Genomic DNA, 24,110 nt, shown 5'->3' on the forward strand with positions numbered 1-24,110 from the left:
ACATGCACATGGACACTTTGCAATAACGTACACTTGCAACAGTCCTGATTATTACTACAGTTTTACTTATAATCGGTTCTTTGTTATCACTTAGATGATTTAAGGATACATGTAAGCAAAAGCAGCATATGAAACTAAAACAAGAAGTATGAAAAAATAGTCATCACTCTGGAAATGGTCTTCTTTTTTAATGCCTCGTTCTTTAGAGAGGTCGTCACAGCGGCTATATCTGCATATCTGATGCCCATCATGATACTGCCATCCCCATTTATGCAGACTTGGGACCAGCAGTGGCTCATGTCCCCCAGCTGACACAGCCACCCATGTTTGCTGACCAGGTTGAGTGGAAGTAACCCAAAAATAGGCTAACTAACGCTGAGGATAGACACTAAATATGATGACAGACAGAGGGCAATCATGTGTATTACAGTATATATTATTGAAATGTTATTTAAGGGATCAGCATAGACCTCAGAATCAAATTAAACTTAAGGTCAATTTAGAAACATTTTTGCTACTTTTAAAGGTCAAATGTGAGATTCTTGGTTTTCACCAGGGCTGAGCGAGTTAAATGTCAACTGTTTTGTGTCAAAACATTAGCGGGGCTACAGCATCAGATAAGATCCTTAGAGATTAGTTATAATAAAACTGCTCTCCCCAGCAGATTTGACCCCGCAGAGGTTTTCAGCCGTGTTAAATCTTTGTTCTCGTTCGTGTCATTGAGCTTTAATTAACACAGCAGGAGCGTCCAAACTCATATCACAGATGAGGAAAGTCAGACTCATCAATGCTGTGCAAACTGTTTTGGGCTTGAACATAACAAAATAATATTTTTATGAGCTTTTCATAGACAAACTGTGCATTATGCATGCAGACTTTTGTGCATTTTAGACATAGATGCGTAGTTTAAACTTTAATGATGGAAAGGGAAAGTTTGCTCAAGATTTTCTGGCTAATAGAAACATCACTGGAGACGTTTCAAATGTGCTTCTGTTGGATCTGGTGACTTTCACTGAGAAGATGGTACACTGTGGTCATAAGGGATGGACATCAACACGCAGGTAGGCTATGGTGTTGGTACTTAGGGGCTCAAAGTATGTCAAGAAAAGCAAAAAAAAGCGATGGAGATTGATTGCGTTACACCACCAAAAGCCTGTCTCTTTAGTACAAGGCGGGAGGCCTCCATACTTTCATGCTGTTTACAGAAAATTCTAATAGTACTATCCGAAAGTCGCAGCACAAATTGAGACTCATGGGATCAGGAAATATTACCTTATATTGTCCAGTTCGGCTGATTCTTTACGAACCGTAGCCTCAGTTTCTCATTTCTTAGCAGACAAGACTGCCCGTGTCAGCGATTACCCAGTGACAATCGGTGCGGTCTATTGCTGCTGCTTCAAGGATCAATGTGTTGCACATTCAGAGATGCTCTTCTGCAAACTTTGGTTGTAGCAAGTGGTTGTTTGAGTAATTTTGCATTCCTATCAGCTCAAAGCAGTCCTTCTCTTACAGCTGATAAAGTATTTTTGCCACTTACCTGAAAGTTTCTATTTTTTGGAGGATTCTTAGTAAAGCCTAGTGACAGTTGTGCTGGAAAATCGTAACATATCAACAGTTCTTTAATACTCGGACCAGCCCATCTTTCAAGTCACTTACATCACCTTTATAGCCCTTTCTTATGCTTGTTTTGAACTTCATCAGCTTGTCTTGACCATGTCTTCATACCTACATCTGTTGAGTCGCTGCCATGTGATTGTCTGATTAGACATTTGCATTAATGAGCAGAAGAACAGGTGTACCTAACAAAATGGTCAGTAAGTGTATGTGTGACGTCGGCATCATTCCTCGTATACTTGCTTGCACTTTCCCAGTGGAGGGGGTCTTGATGCATTCTCAATCATCCAGGAAAGTAAATCTCCAAAAGTTGATTCTGTTCATCTGGACGTTGCGTTTTGTGACGTCCAGATGAACAGAATCAACTTTTGGTGATTTCCCAGTGGAGGATTGAAAGGAATACCCATCGGATTATTATTCTTATTCTATTAAGACATTTCATGACTCGAGAAGTAACAATATTGGGCTTTTTTTTTTTTTTTTTTTTTTAAATAGCAGCATAAACCTAGCTTAGGTTCTTCACAAAAATGTTCACCTGTTGCTACAGAATCAAACCATTTTTAAATGTAATAAAATGATCCTGCCATTTTAAATGACACATGCAGAGTTGATGTTTATTATTGTTTAAAAAACATCATTATATACAGGATGTAATGAGACTGGATGAGAGTGCCACCCGTGCTCCATGCATTAGAGTTACACTGTTGCAATATGATGTTGTATAAATTGCATTTAAATAAATTGTACACAATATAAAAGAGGTAGCTATACCACATGTATCCCTGCCCACGGCTATTGCACGAATCATGGTATTGGCATGTGAAGTGACATATTGCATAAAATATAATAAAATATTATAGAGAGGAGTGACATGTAACTCAAACATGTGGCAGGGGAGGTGGGAGCAGACTGAACAATACTCTGGGATCTAGAGAAGTAGAATTTTGTTTCCAGTGTCTCGGAGAGAGGCAAGAGGACAGCCAATTATTTTTTAGTCCATATCGATGACCTTCTGTAGACCTTTTTTTAGTCACCACTGAGCATCCAGCATACCACAGCGCACCACAATGTGAGGCAGTATGTTAAGACACTTCCTACTGTGGAGCGGTTAAAGGTCACCAGAGCTTTACTTCAGGATTCTGAGAAAGTGTAAGAGTTGCTGCGCCTGCAGACCAGGAGAGACTGTCTGTTCTGCAGATTTCCAGGAATTCAAATCTGTGGTCCACGCAGTCTCAATTCATCAAGATGGGGAGGGGGACTATCCTGCAGCTGAGTTCTTTTATTTGTTTATTTATTTATTTTAATTTTTGGTCAGCTTATGGACCTCCTCTCTCTAAGCAGACTAAAGGAGGAGTCGGACTAATATTGATATACTTCAAAATTTGAAACACGTGTGCTACAAATGTTCTGACGTTAATGGTACTGTATATTATTATAACATCTGACACAATTTGCATAGAAACTACTCACTCAGAACATTAAAATACATCACCAGATTTACTATGTTGTATTAAGTATGTCCCAGCTGAGGTTCAAACACATAAACTGTCTCCATCTGTTTACATTTTTGACTGCGGTGGCCGGATGACGGATGATTCGACTTTTTCACTATCCCTCACTATGTTTCATGTGGCTCAGGGGCGAAGAGGTTAGAGATTTTTATATCACCAACTCTCAGTCCAGTATTTCTCATTATTTTTATGTAAAAGTGGTGGATTTTTCTTTATGGATCATTAAAAACGCTTACTTTACACTTAGTTTAGTTCAACAAAAATATATAATCAAAAGCTCTTTAAAGGCTTTTCTCTTCAATTTTCTCCCGACTCCTTGTACTTTCTGAGCTGTGAACTTCATCAGAGGACCACATTCGGTGTATTTTCTGTGGTAATTAGCCTCTTTTGCAGATGGGCACGTAGGAAGATAAAGTCTGGGTGAGACCAATCAGCTATTTTGAAAGCATAAGTCAACATTTGGGAAAACTGCTGAGCTGCTTTTATATGCAGCACTGATGAAAAGAGAACAGAACTGTTAGCCTGGCCATGTCCAAAGTGAGGTCATCAAGGCAGAAGTCTTTGTACACAACCACAGAGGACTTCAAAGGAAATCAATGCGTGAAAGAACTGAAGACTTTCAGCTTTAAATCAAGGGGTATTACAAAAGTTTTGCAGTTTAATTCTTAGCTACCAGTCAGTGTTGTGTACATATCCAAAACAGAGGCTTGTTCTCAGTCGGTTCAAACATTTTTCAAACCTGCTCCTCTTGACAGCACTATTATTAAAGACCACCAGAAGCAATATCTTACGATCTTCAGACAAGAGACCCGACCAAACCTTGAGGTAAGATTATTTTGTCACATCAATAAAAGTCAAGCTTGTGTTGTAAATGATAAACAACAGCGTCCTGCAGGATCCTTGGCAGAAAAACTTACACACAAACTCATGTAATCAAATGATAATGAATTAATAGCAAGTCTGGGTTTCAGAAGAGCGCTTGGGTGTTTTTGGAGAAAATGTTTTTGAAGAAAATGCCTCGTTGCTGTCACAAATCACCCCTGACACTCGTCTCCGCCCTGCTCCACTCTCGTCTTCACCTCTCTTGTGAACTGTCTGTTGCTTCAGATGTTTTTCCCCAAGCGTTTAAACCTTCTCTATGTTCTACTCTTTGCACGTTTACCTATCTCAGTCTAATTTCAGGGTGTCAAAGCGTGGCCCACAGGCTAATGGTGGCACTTGTTAATATATTATTATAGTAAAAGATTTACTACTGTGTTTAACTCTAAGGATCAAGAATGAAGAAGTGTTTCTCTTTTGTTGAACCACCACAGCAGCTCCCTGAGCAGCAGACGTCCATGGTTATCATCCTCTGGGCTAAATCTGGTCATTGCATGCATCAGCCTCTGTGGATTCAATTACTGTGTTAAAATTTTCCTCAAAACAGAAATTAAAGATATTTCATATGGGAAACTGCCCTTAAACAAAACTTTATTCAACAGTGAGGTTAATAATCATTACAATCAGGACCTGTGAGGGGTAAGTCTCTGTTTTCTTTTTTGTTTTGTTTGATTCAAGTTTAGATGGATAGTTGGCCATTTCAACACTATAATTGAACCCGCAGGCACTGAGGCTGCAGACACTTAACTAACTTAATTTATTTAAGTTAAATTTTAGGTAGCACAATGTGCCACTGGAAGAAAATCAGCCCTTACAAAAATAAATGATTATTTGTCATTTTTATTGTAGATCACAAAGTAACCCAAAAGTTTGAGCAGCAGTCTATACTTCAGGATAACAGGCTAAATTTGTGATTCGTTTTTTTCCTGAATTTGGCAGAAACAATCACACATCTGTCGTGATTTAATTCAGGAATGATTTCGTGTGAATCCATTCCCAGCTGCAGAGATTGCACAGATTTTCAGTGCACTCGGTGAAAGCTAAGTGACCTTTACGAAAGCTTTTCATGTTGTGTAGAAAACATGGCTGGACAGAAGACAAAATATGGGCTTAAACTGTGTTATGAGATCTAATCATGTTCTCACATGGTGTGATTACATGTACACACTGTATGCAGGGTCCTTCGTGCTTTTGCATATCAGCCTTCAGACTGCAGGGTTTACTTTTGCAAATGTTTTCTCTTTATCTGAGCCTATTTCAGTGGAACAAAAAGCAAAACTTCAACTTTATAAAAAGAAAATGAATAATTATAAAAGTTCATTTGAAAGTTTGACTCAAAGCAAACACTAAATTACTGATAACCCGATAGCTAAATGCCTGAGGGATTTCCTTCTAAGGACCGCCAGGAGAACTGCTGTACTAAACGCTGCATTGGAGCTGGAGTTGTTCAACTACAATACAAGAGACACACTATATAAGTAGCTGAATGATATCAATGATATGAATAACTTTTGCAAGTGGAACCCGGTTAGCTTACAAATAAGGAAAGGAAGGACAGGAAATTAGCTGGTTAGCAATAATTTTAGTTTCATGATAAGAATGAAGGAATTTATCACAACTATAGATATTTAATCAATCCTGGGCAAAAAATCAAAAATATAAAATACAAATAAATTCCAAACAGTGACGTTGCCACAGCTCTTTAACATTTATACCAATCATTAAGCTGCGAATACTCGCTGCAGCAAGAAGTGTCACCAACAGGCAAAACCTCAGTATTAGCACTTGTATAGAAGAAGATGTTTCCTATACCAGTCAAAACCTGAATCAAAGAAATAAGAGCTGCCACTACATGAAAGCACAGTTTGCACCAGCAGATGTGACTTCAGTTTCTGTGTCCTCACCATTCAAGAGGGCAAACGCGGCAAAAATAATTGTCCCAGAAAACAATCTTGGAAATCGTGCCAGAGGTCAAATAGACCAAAAGATTCCCCCCATCACTTTTTCCTAATAACGTTTCCTTCACTTTGAAAACCTTCATAAAGAAAGGAAAGGAGAAATTTATAAAGACTTAGGGAGGAAAATGCAGTGCACCAAGACTTTACTTAGACAAGGCTCTTTGATGTGACAGTGAATGTTCTTGATGAGGGTCTGCTATGCTGAAACTTTGTCCCAAGTATAAATTACAAAGAGCACATCAGAAACTTAACTCCATTGGCTATGATGCTGTTTGATATCACTCACATACAGAGGACAGCCTGTAAAAATAACATTTTATTTGTAATGTTAAAGAAAAGTCTATAAAACGAGATGCAATGCTTGTCACATTCTCATCCCGTCTGCTGACATTTCCTCTTCCCACAGGAGACATGATCCAGTATAACTCCTGCCTTTTAATTAATGACAGTCTTAAAGGCTGGGCAGTATAGCAATGTGCAAAACTAATGCAAAGTGAGTTATGATAAACCTTACATTCATGTTGACCATCTTAAAATAGATCATAATCTTTATAAAGCTTATTTATATAAGCTTTTAAGCTTATATAAGCTGATTTTATTACAGCAGCATGACACTCATAGTTCACCTTTGGGTTTATCAGCCTTTCACTGAAGGTTCATAACCTATCAGGATGTCATGGCTTATAAAACAGAAAACACTGTTAATTAACATCTACACAATTTGTGCTGCTTCCCATGAATTATCTCATTTTCTTTCCTTTAGTATTTAGAGACTCGGTCTGCAGAGTGAAAGCTTTCCACAGCCACAGGTGTTAGCAAACCGGTGTGCATGAATGAATACGCAGGATAATTAGATCAGTTGCACCAGATGTTGATCCCTAATGCAGTCAGCATAATGGATGATCGAGGGAGCTAATTTTGGTATTTCCTCAAACACCTGTTGTCGGGGGAAAGGCAACGTTAGCATGAGCCATGGAGCCACAACGGCCACGTTAATGCTTGAAACAAGCCAGATTTAAAGATTCTGTCCAGCTACACAAAGTTTTTCCAAGTTACTGTTAGAAGATATCTGGTTTCTAACAGTTGTGCTTTGAGTGATTGTGACCTTTATAGCTGCTGTTGGCCTGCTTCTCCCTCAGCTTCTTTATGCACTCGGCCTGGTCTCTCTCCACCTCCAGCAGGAAGTTACAGGTTGGATGTCGGCCGTCAACCTGCAGTGGAAGCAATAAAAAGAATACAAATTGTAGATTAAATATTTAGGCTATGTCAACCTTAAAACAGTCTGAGAGTGTGAAGGAAATCAGGTGTCCATATCAACAAAGATGAAAACTGTTATACACTGTCTTTAACACATTTTCTTACACACGTGGCAACAACTATATTAGCAGCTACCAAGAAACTTTTTGGAATTTATTTGCATTTTCTTTTTACATCCATCTGACAGAATAATGCTTTAATGGCAGACAATCCCCTCATGTCCACTGTGCACGTGCAAGCAAGCTCCTGCATATACACAATCCAGATCTGCTGCTGCTTAAGATAAGACACTTGTAAATAAAACTACAAGGAGCAATGAGGACTCTGGCACCTTGGTATACGTCACGCTCAGGCACGCTGTGGTTGAGGAGAAATGCCAGCGGATCGTGTTGCAGTAGAGGCATCTCATGCAGTCACTTTAATGAAATTTAATTGACTGTGGAATAAATGAGTTATTTATCACTTTGTGTTCTCATTAGGTGGCTCTGGAGAATTTCCAGTTATTATTTGTCATATTGCTTCATATCACATCTGAAACCCTCAATGAAAATGTTATGCAGTAAATCTTTATATTGTCAGCAAACATAACTTCCTGTTGTCACTAGGTGGCACCACGACTATGACTAAAGGTCAATTAGTTTGTCTCCTTACTTTTCGCAGTTTTGCATTGTCAGCATAGCTGGACTGGCCATCGGGCCGATGGTGATTTTTCGTTTTTACAGGTCTAAACAATCGAAGGTTTGTCCAGATGCTGGCCGATGTGTAAAAATAACTCAGTTGTTTGGTGGTGGCTATGGCGGCGCTTCCACAGAGGCCAGCAGGTGGATGAGGGAAAGGGGAGGCAGGAGGAGCAGAGACCCGAGGCGGCCGCCGGTCCGAGTGCCAGGTGAACTGAACTTCAGGTAAGAAGTTATGACCTGCAGTCCATCTGGGTCAGATATGAACCAAGTTTAGGTGGAGTTTATTTTCGTTGTGCTGACTTCTTACAGTCAGTTACAATAACTCGTACTGCGTACTAGCTAGCATGACGGAGTTTCTATACAGCTGGGCAGGTGCTATGATCTTACTGATAGTGAACTTTATTTAATTCATAAGGTTAGTTAGTAGAGTTGCCAACCGTCCCGTACAAACATAATCGTCCCGCATTCAGAGAAAATATTAACTAACTATTAACCCAATTAATTGGGTCCACTCCTGCCTGCACACAGCCTTCACATAACATATTAAGATCTGAACTTTATTTAGATTACTTTTAAGGTGGACGTGATCAACCTGTGAGGAGTACATCAAAGGATTGCTACAACTGTCGCACATAGATAGTTTGTGGCAAATCAGATAAGGCGGTAAGTTGTTGGTGGCTTTGATCAAACTGCTCGGATCAGTGGATTAAAGTGTAAAAACTGTCATTTCATTAAATATCGTCATACATCGTTTATACCAGGACCAGATTGGACAATGTATGTCTGAATCACTGCAAATTTTGTGCTGAATAATCAGAGGTCCCAGAGATGTTTCTGTACATTGTGGGACGTTACATGTGTACATGTGTACCAAATTTCAATTCAAAGTATGTTTCTCAGGCATATTTTACAACCCCCTTGTGCAAAACCCATGAAATGCATGAATATCACCAGACCTGATATGTGTGCAAAATTTCATGATTTGAGGCCATGGTTATGCACTCACAAAAATGGTAAATGGCCTGTATCTGTATAGCGCTTTACAAAAATAACCAAAACTAAAAGAACAATGACCATAATGACCATTAGCAGATTGTATGAATGACTTATGTTTCTGAAATAATTGTGCAAACTTCTCACTTAAAATCCATGAATCCACATGGTAGGATTTGTAAAGAATTTATTCGTAAATTAGGGTGGAAAATAAGTATTTGGTCACCTCAAACAAGGAAAATCTCTGGCTCTCGCAGACCTGTAACGTCTTCTGTAAGAAGCTTTTCTGTCCCCCACTCGTTACCTGTATGAATGGCACCTGTTTGAACTCATCATCTGTATAAAAGACACCTGTCCACAGCCTCAAACAGTCAGACTCCAAACTCCGCCATGGCCAAGACCAAAGAGCGGTCGGAGGACACCAGGAAAAGTATTGTAGACCTGCACCAGACTGGGAAGAGTGAATCTACAATAGGCAAGCAGCTTGGTGTGAAAAAATCAACTGTGGGAGCAATCATCAGAAAATGGAAGACATACAAGACCACTGATAATCTCCCTCGATCTAGGGCTCCACGCAAGATCTCATCCCGTGGGGTCAAAATGATCATGAGAACGGTGAGCAAAGATCCCAGAACCACACGGGGGGACCTGGTGTATGACCTGCAGAGAGCTGGGACCAAAGTAACAAAGGTCACCATCAGTAACACACTACAACGGCAGGGAATCAAATCCCGCAGTGCCAGACGTGTTCCGCTGCTGAAGCCAGTGCATGTCCAGGCCCGTCTGAAGTTTGCCAGAGAGCACATGGATGATACAGCAGAGGATTGGGAGAATGTCATGTGGTCAGATGAAACCAAAGTAGAACTTTTTGGTATAAACTCAACTCGTCGTGTTTGGAGGAAGAAGAATACTGAGTTGCATCCCAAGAACACCATACCTACTGTGAAGCATGGGGGTGGAAACATCATGCTATGGGGCTGTTTTTCTGCCAAGGGGACAGGACGACTGATCCGTGTTAAGGACAGAATGAATGGGGCCATGTATCGTGAGATTTTGAGCCAAAACCTCCTTCCATCAGTGAGAACTTTGAAGATGAAACGAGGCTGGGTCTTCCAACATGACAATGATCCAAAACACACCGCCCGGGCAACAAAGGAGTGGCTCCGTAAGAAGCATTTGAAAGTCCTGGAGTGGCCTAGCCAGTCTCCAGACCTCAACCCCATAGAAAATCTGTGGCGGGAGTTGAAAGTCTGTGTTGCTCGGCGACAGCCCCAAAACATCACTGCTCTCGAGAAGATCTGCATGGAGGAATGGGCCAAAATACCAGCTACTGTGTGTGCAAACCTGGTAAAGACCTATAGTAAACGTTTGACCTCTGTTATTGCCAACAAAGGTTATGTTACAAAGTATTGAGTTGTATTTTTGTTATTGACCAAATACTTATTTTCCACCCTGATTTACGAATGAATTCTTTACAAATCCTACCATGTGGATTCATGGATTTTTTTTTTCACATTCTGTCTCTCACAGTTGAAGTGTACCTCTGGTGCAAATTACTGACCTCTGTCATCATTTTAGGTGGGGGAACTTGCACAATCGGTGGCTGACTAAATACTTTTTTGCCCCACTGTAAGTCCATCCATCTATTTTCCTAACTGTTTATCCAGTGCAGCGTTGCAATGGGCCTGGAGCCAGTCCAGCAAAAATCCACCCTAACATAAAATAGGATGGTAGCGTAAACTCTATGTGCAGAGTTCAGAAGACAGTCATTTTACAACACTGCCAAAAACTGATATTATTCCAAACCATTTGCAACATTTATTTTACACAATATGTTTGCATTTTTCTTCACATTCGTTAGAGATGGATGAAAGTGTTATAAGCTCATACACAGAGGAGAGCGAGGGTTATGATAGACAGATGAACAGAAGGTCAAGATAAGCTGCTTAAACCAACCAGCCAGCACTCCCTCTCTTAATATTTGTGTGTGTTTAAACAGAGGAGAGGCACATGAATCAACAGCGCGTAAATCCTGAGGAGGAAATTGTGATCGAGCCAAACGGCACATGACAAATGAATAACCATCTTCTATATTTTAAGTCATAATAGCACCTGTAATCAAACATGTTCTGCACTGTGTCTGTGTCTGATCTGATTTTAGTAGTATCACTGACTCATGTAAACTCCACAGCCTCGTTACTGCAGTTACACGAGTAAAGTTCTTGCATCAACAACACAGAAAAACTACCATTAACAATTAATTTGTTGCTTTTACTGAGTCAGCACAAATAAAACACTTTAAATTTTAACACTTGTGCAAAGTTTTATTCATATCACTTTGAATATAGATTTACCTCAGAGTAAAATATCCAATTCAAGTATTTTACGACTACGTGTCATTTCTCTTATTTTGCTCTTTAATAGGATCAACAGTTTTTAAACAGCTCCCAATGTCCATCACTCAATCAAAATATCCCATAGAGGCTGCAGCTTTTTATCCCCTGGCATGAAGCAAGGCTGGGCATCATCCAGACAGCACACACAAGCATGCACACAGACTTACACAACTATGAGCTTGAAGTGGCAGCTGAACTGCGATTTGACGCATCAAACACAGAATATTATCCAAATGTGAGCAATAGATTATTATTCAAAAACAAACTCAGAGATCCTCAAAAGTCTCCTGTCAAACCAAATTAGCTGAGATGAACGCAGCTAAAAATGAACGTGGGAATGACGGACGTGTTTCAGAAAGTTGTCGGTAATGTGACTAAAACCAAACACTTCATTTACTGGACAAAGGGTGAGGTCAAACACACAGAAACATTTGATATGTATGTAAAGGTGGAAACCAATAAAAGTTGTACAAAACATAGTAAACGCTTGAGTATTCCCATCAGCATGCACTATTTTTGTCTTTGACAGTTCTTACACCTCATGAATGAACAAATATACCAGAAAACACACAAATAGAAAGTCTTAGCTTAGCAGATTAGCTTGGGTGAAAGACCGAAAGTTTAGGCACACAACGATGTGTGCCACTGGTAAAGTTTCTGGGCTGCCTTTCCTCATAACAGCCATCCCTCAAGATTTTCTCCATTTAAAGCAATGCATTATTAGGGATTGTAACATCGAGTCATTTTACTGAATCAGTAGACAGTTCAAAAACATTCCCACACCACTCGTGCTGATGAGTCCAAAAAAGGAAGAAAAAAGTCCATGAGTGACGAAACCTTTAACTTTTTTTATTTCACTACGTATCTTTGAAATGTTTTTATATTACATAAGCACTTTGGCTAGAAAATCCAAATCCAACATTATGTTAATTTTGTAAATCATGGTTCCATGTAAACACACAATCAAGCAGGATATGATGAAAGGTGAGGCTAGCTTGGTACTGTATGAGCTTGTAGTGTCTCTCAGTTATCAGTAAGCTCTATATTACAGCGGGTTATTTAATCATTCCTAATACCAACATGGCAACAGTGACAAGGCTCAGCTTGAAGCTTCTAACTAATGGGTGATATCAGGCAGCACATCATTTCCTTTTTCATCAGAGCCTTTTTGCTTGCCAGCAGTTGTTTAGGTAATGGATAAACTCTAAGAAATGGATATACACCAGACTGAACTGTTGTTACAGCTGCCAGCAAAACTGTCACCTATTTACATCTGAAAAAAAATGATTTTAATGTCCGGATGGAGACATGGTTTTGGTTTGGTCTTCTTCGGTTTGTCTCTCACACACTCAGGTAAGTCGATTTATGTCAGGTGTTGCATTAATGTGCTCCAACCAGAACCGCTTCTTCTTCCATTTTAGTCTGCCAACTCTTTCCTCTCTGCTTTTTCATCTTCTGAAGACATATTAAAGGTACAGTCAGTAGCAGGTTTGGCGCCCTGGGCGAACACTCCCTCTTACTCTTCTTATATTTATTGTTTGTTTACTTGCACTGCTGTAACTGGAGCCTCGTCTCGTCTCTCTATATACTGGACTGTATGTAGCGGAGATGACAATAAGGTTTACTTTGACTTCAGCAGTGAGCAGGTGCACCGAGGGCTCTCGCGCTCAATTTTCGTGTATAAAATTTAGAAAAAACATCGGTGCAAATGATAAGTCTGTATCATAATGTCTGGTGTTTTCGTTGACATGTCTAATCTCCTGACAATAAGTAATCACAACAATATCGCCATGTTTATGCACACACATCAGAGGTTACACAAAGTTTATGACTGTGCATCAATTTGTTGGGAAGACATAACCACACACTAAATCAATGTATATTTACGACTACAATAAATAAGCAGTAACTATCTTACTGGACCTGTAAGGTCCTTGTTCCCACACCTGTCTGAGAGCTGTGCATGGACATGCAGCATGAATAGCATACTTTACAGCTAGGCTGACATATTCATCATAGTTGCTCCAGACAGTTCAAATGCTCCATGTTACAGAAGTTTGTATGTATGTCGGACAAATGCTGAAAACAAAAACTCCACTGGATGGACGGGGAACACGGTGACACCTTGGAAATTTTCATGTCAATTTCAGGCTAAGTGCTTGTGACCTTCATTGCAGGGCATGTCAAATCCAATAGCACACCATTTGCTCACTCACTTACTCAGCAGGCTGGAAAGTATACAACAACTAGACAGTGCGACACAAAGAAGTCGAATTAATGAGTTTACCGCGATGAAGATACAGCAGAGTCTGGACATGCTGGGCAGCCAGACACAGAAAACAATATGTGCACGTGGTTTAACATTTCTAACCTCACATAGACCCATGGTGTGTTATCTTCAAAAGTTTGCAGCATTTTAAAAAATTTCTTTAGGACAAACTTAAAAGAAATTAGAAAACACCCAAGGTTTGAAAAGAGGGGCCAGTGCTCAAGTGTCTTAAACCTGCTTTTATCCTGTTTGTTGACACACATCTGCAGTAAATCACATTTTTTATTTTATTTTTTTCCTTTGATTTCCTTTCCTGCCTTGTTAAGACGTAAGTTACATTTAGTTCGTTCGTATCCCATTAGCCTTGTTTGCTAAAAGCACATATGCAAGCAGCATAAGAATAGAGGAAATCAGGAATAAAGAACCAGACTTAATACTGTTTTATCTTTGCAATTGATATCGATGCACCTACATCCACAAATTAAGCTTTGGGAACAAGGTCAGGTGTGACTGAGTAATCTCTCGCTAGCACACATATTACTCTTCCTATGGAAAGTGAGAAATAAACTCCTCGTGTTTCCCTCGGTCTCTCTCGTCTCTCTGCCAGTGTGCAGAGCTTAACATACTTTTGTTGTAATTTTTGGTCCACTGCACACTAAGTGATTGGTGTTAAAGCCAGTGGATACATGCACTACACGAATCAAGTGCAACATAAGATAAGATAATGTGAGATAAAATTATTCCTCTAGGAGAAAATCAGCAGGAGAAAATTGATTTATCTACTACTGCATCAACAGGAGAAAATGTTAAACATCACAGTAAAACCCACTTCAGTAAAGTGTGCCAGCTATCTTTATTAACCTGATCACCCTGTGTGTGTATATATAAAGTGTTGTCTTGCCTTTACCCTTTGTCATGATGTGTGTTATCCTGCCTGGTGTCGTCTCCTTCTGTTTCTTCTGTGACTTCTTCTGGTTTTGGCTTCATGTTTTAGACTTTATGCACTGGCGGCTGGCCTAAAAAACGTCTCTTCTTGTGTTAATTCACTTGCTTCCTGCATCTTATTATCCTGCACATTATGACAGTCCAGTTCTTTTGCTGATTAGTCCTCAACACAAAGCATTCTGTTTTTAGTGCTTATTAGTTTTCCTGGTATTTGAATGTCTGTAAGAAATCTCACGCCACCCATCTCGCTGCTGCGGTGATATGTCAATAAAAGCTCAAACTGAAAATGTAGTGCTGGTGGAGTGTGAACAAGGCAGGGAACTGGGTGCCAACTCATTAAATTGATTGGTTTCATTTTATATTATAAGTATCTTTGTCCTTTTAAGTATATTTCACTGAGGTAATGTTATGATTTAGCAATGTAAAACACTGAACTGAACTAAGCCCTGGTGACCTGTTTTACGTCCACTAAGTCTCACGGCAATCTCACAAATGTCTCATGAAATATTTGGTCTGGACCAAACGACACCACTATCGTAACTAAAGCAGACACCACCTGTGTTATAGCAGATGCACTAATTGGTTCGATGACAGCTGCTTCTCCACAAAGCTGCCTCCAGCATGATGCAGATCCAGAATCTACTCTAATCGGTAGATGATAATGACTAACTCAAGTTAGCCAAAGGAAATGCAAACAAGGGCATTACTCTTTCAACACACAGCTCTGCAAACAGCAAACAAATTGCTGAGGTAGTGTCTGAAATTTTCATAGGATATTTGATTTTTCTTCCACTGGTTTGATATTCTCTGGATTGTCCACGTGAGGATCTTAAATCTGCAGATCATGGTTGATGAACTTATTTTATTCAAGAGACAAAGAATTCTGTCCTTTTTGATGTTCTTTCAGCAAAAGGATCAACGAGAAAGTTCCAACAATACAAACAAGCACAAGGAAGTGTTTGAGTAAAAACCAAAAAAAGTAATGCAGAAACACTTCTGTATATAAGTTCTGGCATAAATGAATAGCAATAAATAAATAAATAAATAACAGCAAGTGAATTTTTATTAAAAGTCTCCTTTTAGTTAATGACAGAGCTATCTAAATGCTAATGAATCGGTCTTATCAGCTCTTTTTCCTAATGTGTTTTCGTGCTCTGGCTTCAATCAGCAGTGATGCACACCACTAGCTGGCCACCATCAAATGAGCTTTAGGAGATGATGATGCTGCCCTGAGTTTACCTTTACTCAGTTTGATTTTATGGCAGAGGTTGGCCCCAAGAACGAGCGGTAAAAGAGCTGCAGTGACAAAGAAAAGAAAAGAAAACTAATGAAGTATGAGAAACTCCCAGAATCAGCAGCAGAAACTCCCCAGCAGGCTGTAAATACAGTGGGGGAAATAATTATTTGCTAAAAGTTTGCTCATTTGCATAAGAAATAAACACTCTAATTTCTTTGGTCGTTTCAATTCAACCAAATTTCAGAAAAAACACATTACATAAATGTTATAAAGCAATTTGCATGTCATTGCAAGCAAACATGACTTAGTACTCGGTGGAGAAACCCTTTCTGCAAGCACAGCAGTTAGACGTTTCTTGTAGTTGGTCAGCTGGTTTGCGCATATCTCAGGGGGGATTTTGGACCACTCTTTACAGCAACTCCAAATCCTTTAGTTTTTTGGCAACTCAAGGTTTTAGCTTCCTTCACAGAAGGAAGAATATAGAACTGAGGTCTGAAAACTAGGTAATAAACCCCATGACGTCAATGAGCCTCTTCTTTAGCCACTTCTTTGCTGTCATATAGGAAGAACCATGCATCATCTTTTCTTTTTCAGGAGGTTCTTGTATGGTACATGGCCTCGTCCAATGGCTCCTTAAAGTCACCCTTCTCCCTTAGCAGAAAAAAAACTCCAAAACAATGTTTCCACCTCCATACTTGACTTTTGGGATGGTGTTCTTTGGATCATATTCAGCATTATTCTTCCTTCAAACACGTTGGGTCAAAAATGCCCTGAATTCAATTTTGGTTCATCTGACCACAGCCCTTTCTCCTACACCTTCTTTTAACAATTTAGATGCTTATTAAGCAAATCTAAGATCGGCCTGTACATATTTCTTCTTGTATGCCCTGCAAGATTTCAGTGCATTAGGGCGTAATGTGTTGCTGATTGTGTAACTGCCTTCAGCTCATTAACAAGCTAGTGATCATTATCACCCAATGAAGTAAGATCCTCAAGGATGCCGAACAGAGGGTGACCGATGATCATTTTATATTTCTGCCACTTCAAAATACAGGGAGTGCAGAATTATTAGGCAAGTTGTATTTTTGAGGAATAATTTTATTATTGAACAACAACCATTGTCAGGGGTAGACATTTGTTCAAACACAAGTAAGAGAAATGAGACACTGTAGACCGACTCAGAGAGTATTAGAAACGTGCGCACGGGTGAATGTCTTGAGAAGACACACACACCGAGTGCAGGCTTGCTTGCTTTATTTATAGTGAAAGTCAGTTACATAGTACTTCCTCTTTTAACTGAAAAGGGAGAGGTCAGGCATTATCTCAGCTTATCTGACCTTGCACACATACACTGAAAATAACAATGCAGAAGTATATCATGCTTATCTGACATCACACACTGAGGTAAGGAATGCATTATGTTCTCTTTAACAATAAGCTTGGTTATGTGAAAATATATGAACACACAGAATATAAGGCACACTTGATTATATTGTATTATAGAGATTTGGTTATATTGTATAATGTAGAAAAATCTCTTAACAACCATGTTCTCAATGAACCCAAAAAACTCATTAATATCAAAGCTGAATGTTTTTGGAAGTAGTTTTTAGTTTGTTTTTAGTTTTAGCTATTTTAGGGGGATATCTGTGTGTGCAGGTGACTATTACTGTGCATAATTATTAGGCAACTTAACAAAAAACAAATATATACCCATTTCAATTATTTATTTTTACCAGTGAAACCAATATAACATCTCCACATTCACAAATATACATTTCTGACATTCAAAAACAAAACAAAAACAAATCAGCGACCAATATAGCCACCTTTCTTTGCAAGGACACTCAAAAGCCTGCCATCCATGGATTCTGTCAGTGTTTTGATCTGTTCACCATCAACATTGCGTGCAGCAGCAACCACAGCCTCCCAGACACTGTTCAGAGAGGTGTACTGTTTTCCCTCCTTGTAAATCTCACATTTGATGATGGACCACAGGTTCTCAATGGGGTTCAGATCAGGTGAACAAGGTGGCCATGTCATTAGTTTTTCTTCTTTTATACCCTTTCTTGCCAGCCACGCTGTGGAGTACTTGGACGCGTGTGATGGAGCATTGTCCTGCATGAAAATCATGTTTTTCTTGAAGGATGCAGACTTCTTCCTGTACCACTGCTTGAAGAAGGTGTCTTCCAGAAACTGGCAGTAGGACTGGGAGTTGAGCTTGACTCCATCCTCAACCCGAAAAGGCCCCACAAGCTCATCTTTGGTGATACCAGCCCAAACCAGTACTCCACCTCCACCTTGCTGGCGTCTGAGTGGGACTGGAGCTCTCTGCCCTTTACCAATCCAGCCACGGGCCCATCCATCTGGCCCATCAAGACTCACTCTCATTTCATCAGTCCATAAAACCTTAGAAAAACCAGTCTTGAGATATTTCTTGGCCCAGTCTTGACGTTTCAGCTTGTGTGTCTTGTTCAGTGGTGGTCGTCTTTCAGCCTTTCTTACCTTGGCCATGTCTCTGAGTATTGCACACCTTGTGCTTTTGGGCACTCCAGTGATGTTGCAGCTCTGAAATATGGCCAAACTGCTGACAAGTGGCATCTTGGCAGCTGCACGCTTGACTTTTCTCAGTTCATGGGCAGTTATTTTGTGCCTTGGTTTTTCCACACGCCTCTTGCGACCCTGTTGACTATTTTGAATGAAACGCTTGATTGTTCGATGATCACGCTTCAGAAGCTTTGCAATTTTGAGACTGCTGCATCCCTCTGCAAGATATCTCACTATTTTTGACTTTTCTGAGCCTGTCAAGTCCTTCTTTTGACCCATTTTGCCAAAGGAAAGGACGTTGCCTAATAATTATGCACACCTGATATAGGGTGTTGATGTCATTAGACCACACCCCTTCTCATTACAGAGATGCACATCACCTAATATGCTTAATTGGTAGTAGGCTTTCGAGCCTATACAGCTTGGAGTAAGACAACATGCATGAAGAGGATGGTGTGGACAAAATACTCATTTGCCTAATAATTCTGCACTCCCTGTAAGAAAACCAGCAGTTGTCACTTTCTCACCGTCTTCTAGCCCTCTGCATGTCTACAGTCTTCTCCCTGAAGCCCCTTGACAGCTGTTTGGTCTTTGCCCGCGGTGCTGGAGAGGCTGGATTGGAAGAAATTGATTCTGTGGAGAAGTGTGCTTTATATGCAGCTTCATCTGTAATTGATTGATTGATTGATTGATCTGTGGAAACCAGAATTCTTCCTGGGTTGTAAGAATACAAATACTTATTTCAAAGGATGAAATGCAAATCAGTTTGCAACTTTTATGTAATTTGAGTTGTTTTTCTGGATCTTTGGTCGATCTGCTGTCTCACTTCATTAAATTTAAAATATGATAAAAATTAGAGACTTGTCATTTCTTCGTTAGTGAGCCACTTACAAACTCAGCAGGGTGATCAGATAATTATTTCCCCCACTACACTAACTACTAAACACAAGCAGAAAGTTAAGATGATTTAAAACAATGTACCAAGTGTGCTGTCACATGACTCCTCCCTGTCCATTCTGGAACATGGAAACATGGAGGAAAATTCAAACAGTGAGCAAAATGTGCAACCCAAGCAGCTTGCACCAAATAACAATAACGTGTCTGTTGAATTGACATATATTTGGCTTTAGTAAAGACAACATTGAACAAAAAGATGAAAACAGAAAGCCCCGTATTACCAAAGGTGATACCACCAGTTTGTGCCACACTTGGAGCACAATCGTGTAACAGAAAGAAATTATCCCAGCTTGTGAACTATGAGCCTGAAGTCTCAGAGTGAAAGTGTGATAAGCTCACAAAGGCCCTGTGGGACTTCCAGATACAGACTGGTGATGGCTAACCAACAGGACATAGAAGTGATGGACGGATGGTTTCAAACCCGCTGTAACAGCACTGTGCATCAGGACTGTTCTTCATGCTGCTTTGGATGTCAAAAATAGCTTTTACTTACCTATATTCCTTTAACTTTTAAAATATCTTTCGCTTGGCAAATGTCTGCAACTAATGCCTAAATAAGTAGCAGTACAAGGGAAAAAAATCCTGAACTGATGATTACATGCCATTACGTCTTCAGATGGACATGATTTATGTCCAAAGGACAGAAAATACGTAAGTGGGTACATTTTTACCGAAGAAGGTAGAAAAGGCGACAAAACTAAAAATGTCTTCAAAATAATCCTCATAAGTGTATTTCTGAAATCTACTGATGTCTTGATGCACTCTCTCACCAACTGTGTGCTTTCTGTTAACGTCATGAAATTAAAAAAAAAAAAAAAAAAAAAATCAGCAGCACAGTTTAAAAAGGTGAAAAGCTGAAGAACAAACTTAGCATTTCCCCTGATAATGTCAGGTGAAAAAGAACAAAAATGAGGACTGTTTAATTACTTATCACGTCTCTTTCACTCATCCCAAGCAGGAAATCATGTTTAAAACAGAAACGTCAAAAGGAAGAAAGATTTTTAAAGTCAGCTAGAATAAAAAAGCCTGGCTACTTCCTACACAAACTCAGACTTCTTCCTCACCAGGAGGGCAGCATCTCTTATCGCTGAAGCAATTCAAACAGCACTTTCATTAACTGTCTGATCCACAATCAACCTGACACTATTAAATGCAGCAGCCCTTATTATAGCTTGAATAAAGCTTAAATTATCTGTCAGTTCATCACTATGACAAAACCCTTTCATGCTGTCAAACTGTTTTCAAAATATTACATTGTTTCTGAAGACATTAATTGTTGCTTATTTATTCGTTGTGTATTGGTTGGCTGAGCGGAACATTGTTACCATCCCTCTTAAATAGCTACATGTCCTGAATATGCTGTCAGAACAGGTCTTACTTGGCCAGGAATAATCTCTAATAAGCCTTTCCACCTTAACGGTGTGGCTGCTACTGCCTAACCTAAACCAGGTTTCACGTCTCACCACCAAAAAACGGGAGCCTGTTTCAGAAAGTAAGCGCCACAAGTCGACAAAAAGTTCAGAGCCACCGACAGCAAAGACCGACAAATGCTGAACACATATTCTGTCTGCCATCATTTTCTTTTCTCAGCTTCAGCCAGTGAAGGGAATATAATAATCAATTCTCAAATTGTGGGTTGGTTCTCAAAAGGCACCTGAGATAAAACCTGCTCTGAACCAGCAGCACTACAGTACTCAGACCCCAAGACATTAGCAGCAGATCTTTTACATCCTGCAGTCTCTCAACACTCTCTGCACACTTCATGGTTTGTTTTACCTCAGACTCAAGTTGAGATTCATCCCTGATAAACCAAACACATCCCGGGACCTTCACCTCTTTTTTAGTTTGGCTGGAACAATTTGATGAATGGACTGGTTCTTATATACTGTAGTGCTTTTCTACTCTACCCGAGCACTCAGAGTCTGATTCACCTCTCATTTACAAAAGCACATTTTTTCCCTATGCTTCAGAGCTTTCTATTTAACATACACATACATACTCTCATGGATGCATCGGAGAGCAACTTGGTGTTAGTACCTTGCCCATGGATATTTGGCATGCAGACTGGAGCAGCCAGGGATCGAACCTTGTGACCTGCTCTGCAGTCACCCCAGTCATCTCAGACACCATTACTTTACCAGTTAAATCACCTGAGACTGTGCTGCTGTATGACATGTTGCTGATACCTGAATCACATTTCTCACGTTAGCCTCGACTAACTGTGATATCAGACATTAACAAAACGAAAACTGCGTTTGTGTAACAGCTGCCCAAGATAGTCCTAAAACACCGTTCACAGTCCTTATCAGAGTCTCTGTGTTTGTGGCCAGCAAAGACTATTAAAAGAAAGGGTTCACGCAGTGCATCCAATTAAACAGATAGTGGAAAATGTTGGATTGTGGTTTCCCTTATCACAGTAATCACACTGCAGGGGAGACTCACAGCTCAGTCAAGCTTCTGCGTTTCTCACAGTTTACTTGATAACATCTCACAGTTACATGTGACATGGGAGCTTAATTTTAATATGAGTTGTGATAAGAAAACCAAATAGGTCTCGACTTCAGCAGCTTTTGCTAAAATCACATTATACAGTATAAATCTAACTGGGTCTGCTGAAGCTTCACAGCCTCGGTCACAGGCGCTCTGCAGGGCAGGTAGCACCAAAGAGGGAGCAGGCTCCCACTCATTTATTTCCAACTGCCCCAAATGTATGTTATATAAATAAAACAAGACCCTGTAAGAATCTGCAGAAATCACTGCTGACCTCTGATTTCACCCTGAAGCAAAGCTCCAACCAGGCTTCACCATCTGCTCCAGGGTTGCTCCGTCACTGTGATTTTAACGCCACTGCCACACGCAGCATTCTCACTCAGCTTTTTATCAGTTTTTATAGTAATACCAATGAACAAAGTGCTAATCTGGAATTTAAAAAAACATTTTCTCACATTGCTTTAGGTGTTAAGTACCTTTTTGCATTATCGTGCTGATGGAGTGCATTAGATACAATTAACTGACACTGTACATTATGTACACTCATATACAGCATGCATTAGGTCCCTCCAGTGATGCAGCAGTTAACACATTTGTTTGGTAAGTGCAAGCTTGTTGGTTCAATTCCAGGCAGAGACACAAATCTGCTTTAGGATCGTGTCAGAAAGGGCATCCTCAGTAAAACTGTGGAGCTTCTTACTGTGGTGACCATTTGTGGCAAAGGAGAAGCTGAAAGTAACTTTCTATACTGCAGTTTGTGCTATTAAATGTTATCCATCCATCTGTTTGTCTAGTTCAGGGGCCTGGCAGCTTATCCCAGCTTTCATTTGGCAAGAGGCAGGATACACCTTGGACAAGTCAAGAGACACACTGTGGCCAATCACCAATGAGCACCTCGTGCATGTCTATAGACTGTGGGAAGAAGCGAAAGCAACCAGAGTGAACCCACACAGACACGAGGAGGACGAGGAAAGACCCCAGAGATTTGTGACTTGGACCTTTAACTTTGAGTAGTAGTGACAGGCTTTGGATCCAGGCAACTAACAATGTGATCACATGATATGCACCAAATCTGTGAGGAGAACTGTGATTCAGACCATGGATTGCGATTCTGTTCTGATATTATCCTCTAACTGAGAGTATTACTGAGAACAAAAGCAGGAAAAAAATGTGTTTGGGACAATAAACAGTGTTGATCCTATTTAGTTCTATTTAACAGATGCTCTTATCCAGCCTGGTTTACAGTTGAATTTTAAACCAGATTAAAAAAATAGACTGCAACGCTCACAGCGCAAAAGCAAGTGCGGGTCAAAAAAAAGTACAAGGCGAGACAAATAGTGCATTTCATATGCTGGTGTAGATTCAAGGTGGTGTTTCACGGAGAAGGAAACAACCCAGCTTAAAGCAGGGGGAGGAATTACAGCACTATGCTTTTTCATAATGGGCTATGCCTCACTGCTCAGCTGTGGCCCAAATACAAAGACAACAAACAGTTCTCTACAATGAGATTAAAAGAAGGGTGAATCACTTCAAACGCCACTAAATTAAGGGTTTTCTGACCATATTAATTGTTTGAGATAAGTTTTGAAGAATCGTCTGAGGGATCAAGAAGAGCAGAAAAGACTTTCTATTATCTCACCTGCAGGTTTTCCAACTACTGTTCCACTGAATGTAAAATGTTGCATTTTACTGATTTTTAAAAGAAAAAGAAATAAAACTATGACAGAGACCTTCCAACTTGAACCTTAGTCAGAGACACTGAACAGAAGGGGTGGACAAATGGATAAACCAAACAGAGAACGAATTTCTGGCAAAACAACCTCACATCAAACGCACATAAGTCTGTGTCTTCTAAAACTTTCACTGTTTCTAAAGTCATTTTTGTGCTTTGTAAAGTCTTTCCAGCTACGACCCAGTATTAACAATTTCCCCTCTTTGTAGCGCGCTATGAATACGAAATTAAGCAATCAAGCTGTGATTGAAGTGCAAAGATTTAGCTTCAATTCAAGGGTCTGCCAAAATCGGCGCAGTGACAGTTATGAATTATAACCTTTTAAAAGTGATGCAACTTTCACTGGGTCCAAAGTGAAACACAAGAAAAGCATTTTGAAATCTTTTTTGTCATCAGTGACTGAACTCTATAAACCATGGATGTCACGAAAGTCTTGGTTTTGATGCAAACCTTTGGTCTTTTTGGTCTTAAAAAAAGCTCTTAAGTTGCTTCCAGTTATGTTTTGGGTCATTGTCTTTCTGTTTCTTTACTTGAAAGCGCCGTCGCATCAATTTTTTAACAATCGAGTGAATCTGAGCACAAAGTATGACTCCTTCCACTCAAGAATTCATCCTGCTATCAGCAGCCACATCGTCCAACACCAGT

At 39.9% G+C, this 24,110-nt stretch overlaps 1 protein-coding gene across 1 annotated transcript in view; it reads right to left on the reverse strand.

Annotated features, from left to right (window-relative positions):
* The window catches only part of LOC113010435 (vasoactive intestinal polypeptide receptor 2), a 69,746-nt gene that overhangs the window by 31,759 nt on the left and 13,877 nt on the right, over positions 1 to 24,110 (reverse strand). The window contains exon 2 of the mRNA XM_026149467.2: positions 7,068 to 7,173. Within this exon, the coding sequence (XP_026005252.1) occupies positions 7,068 to 7,173 (106 nt within the window). The remainder of the gene's footprint in view (positions 1 to 7,067; positions 7,174 to 24,110) is intronic.

The sequence above is a fragment of the Astatotilapia calliptera genome, chromosome 18, assembly GCF_964374335.1.
Source record: "Astatotilapia calliptera chromosome 18, fAstCal68.1, whole genome shotgun sequence".
NCBI lineage: Eukaryota > Metazoa > Chordata > Actinopteri > Cichliformes > Cichlidae > Astatotilapia > Astatotilapia calliptera.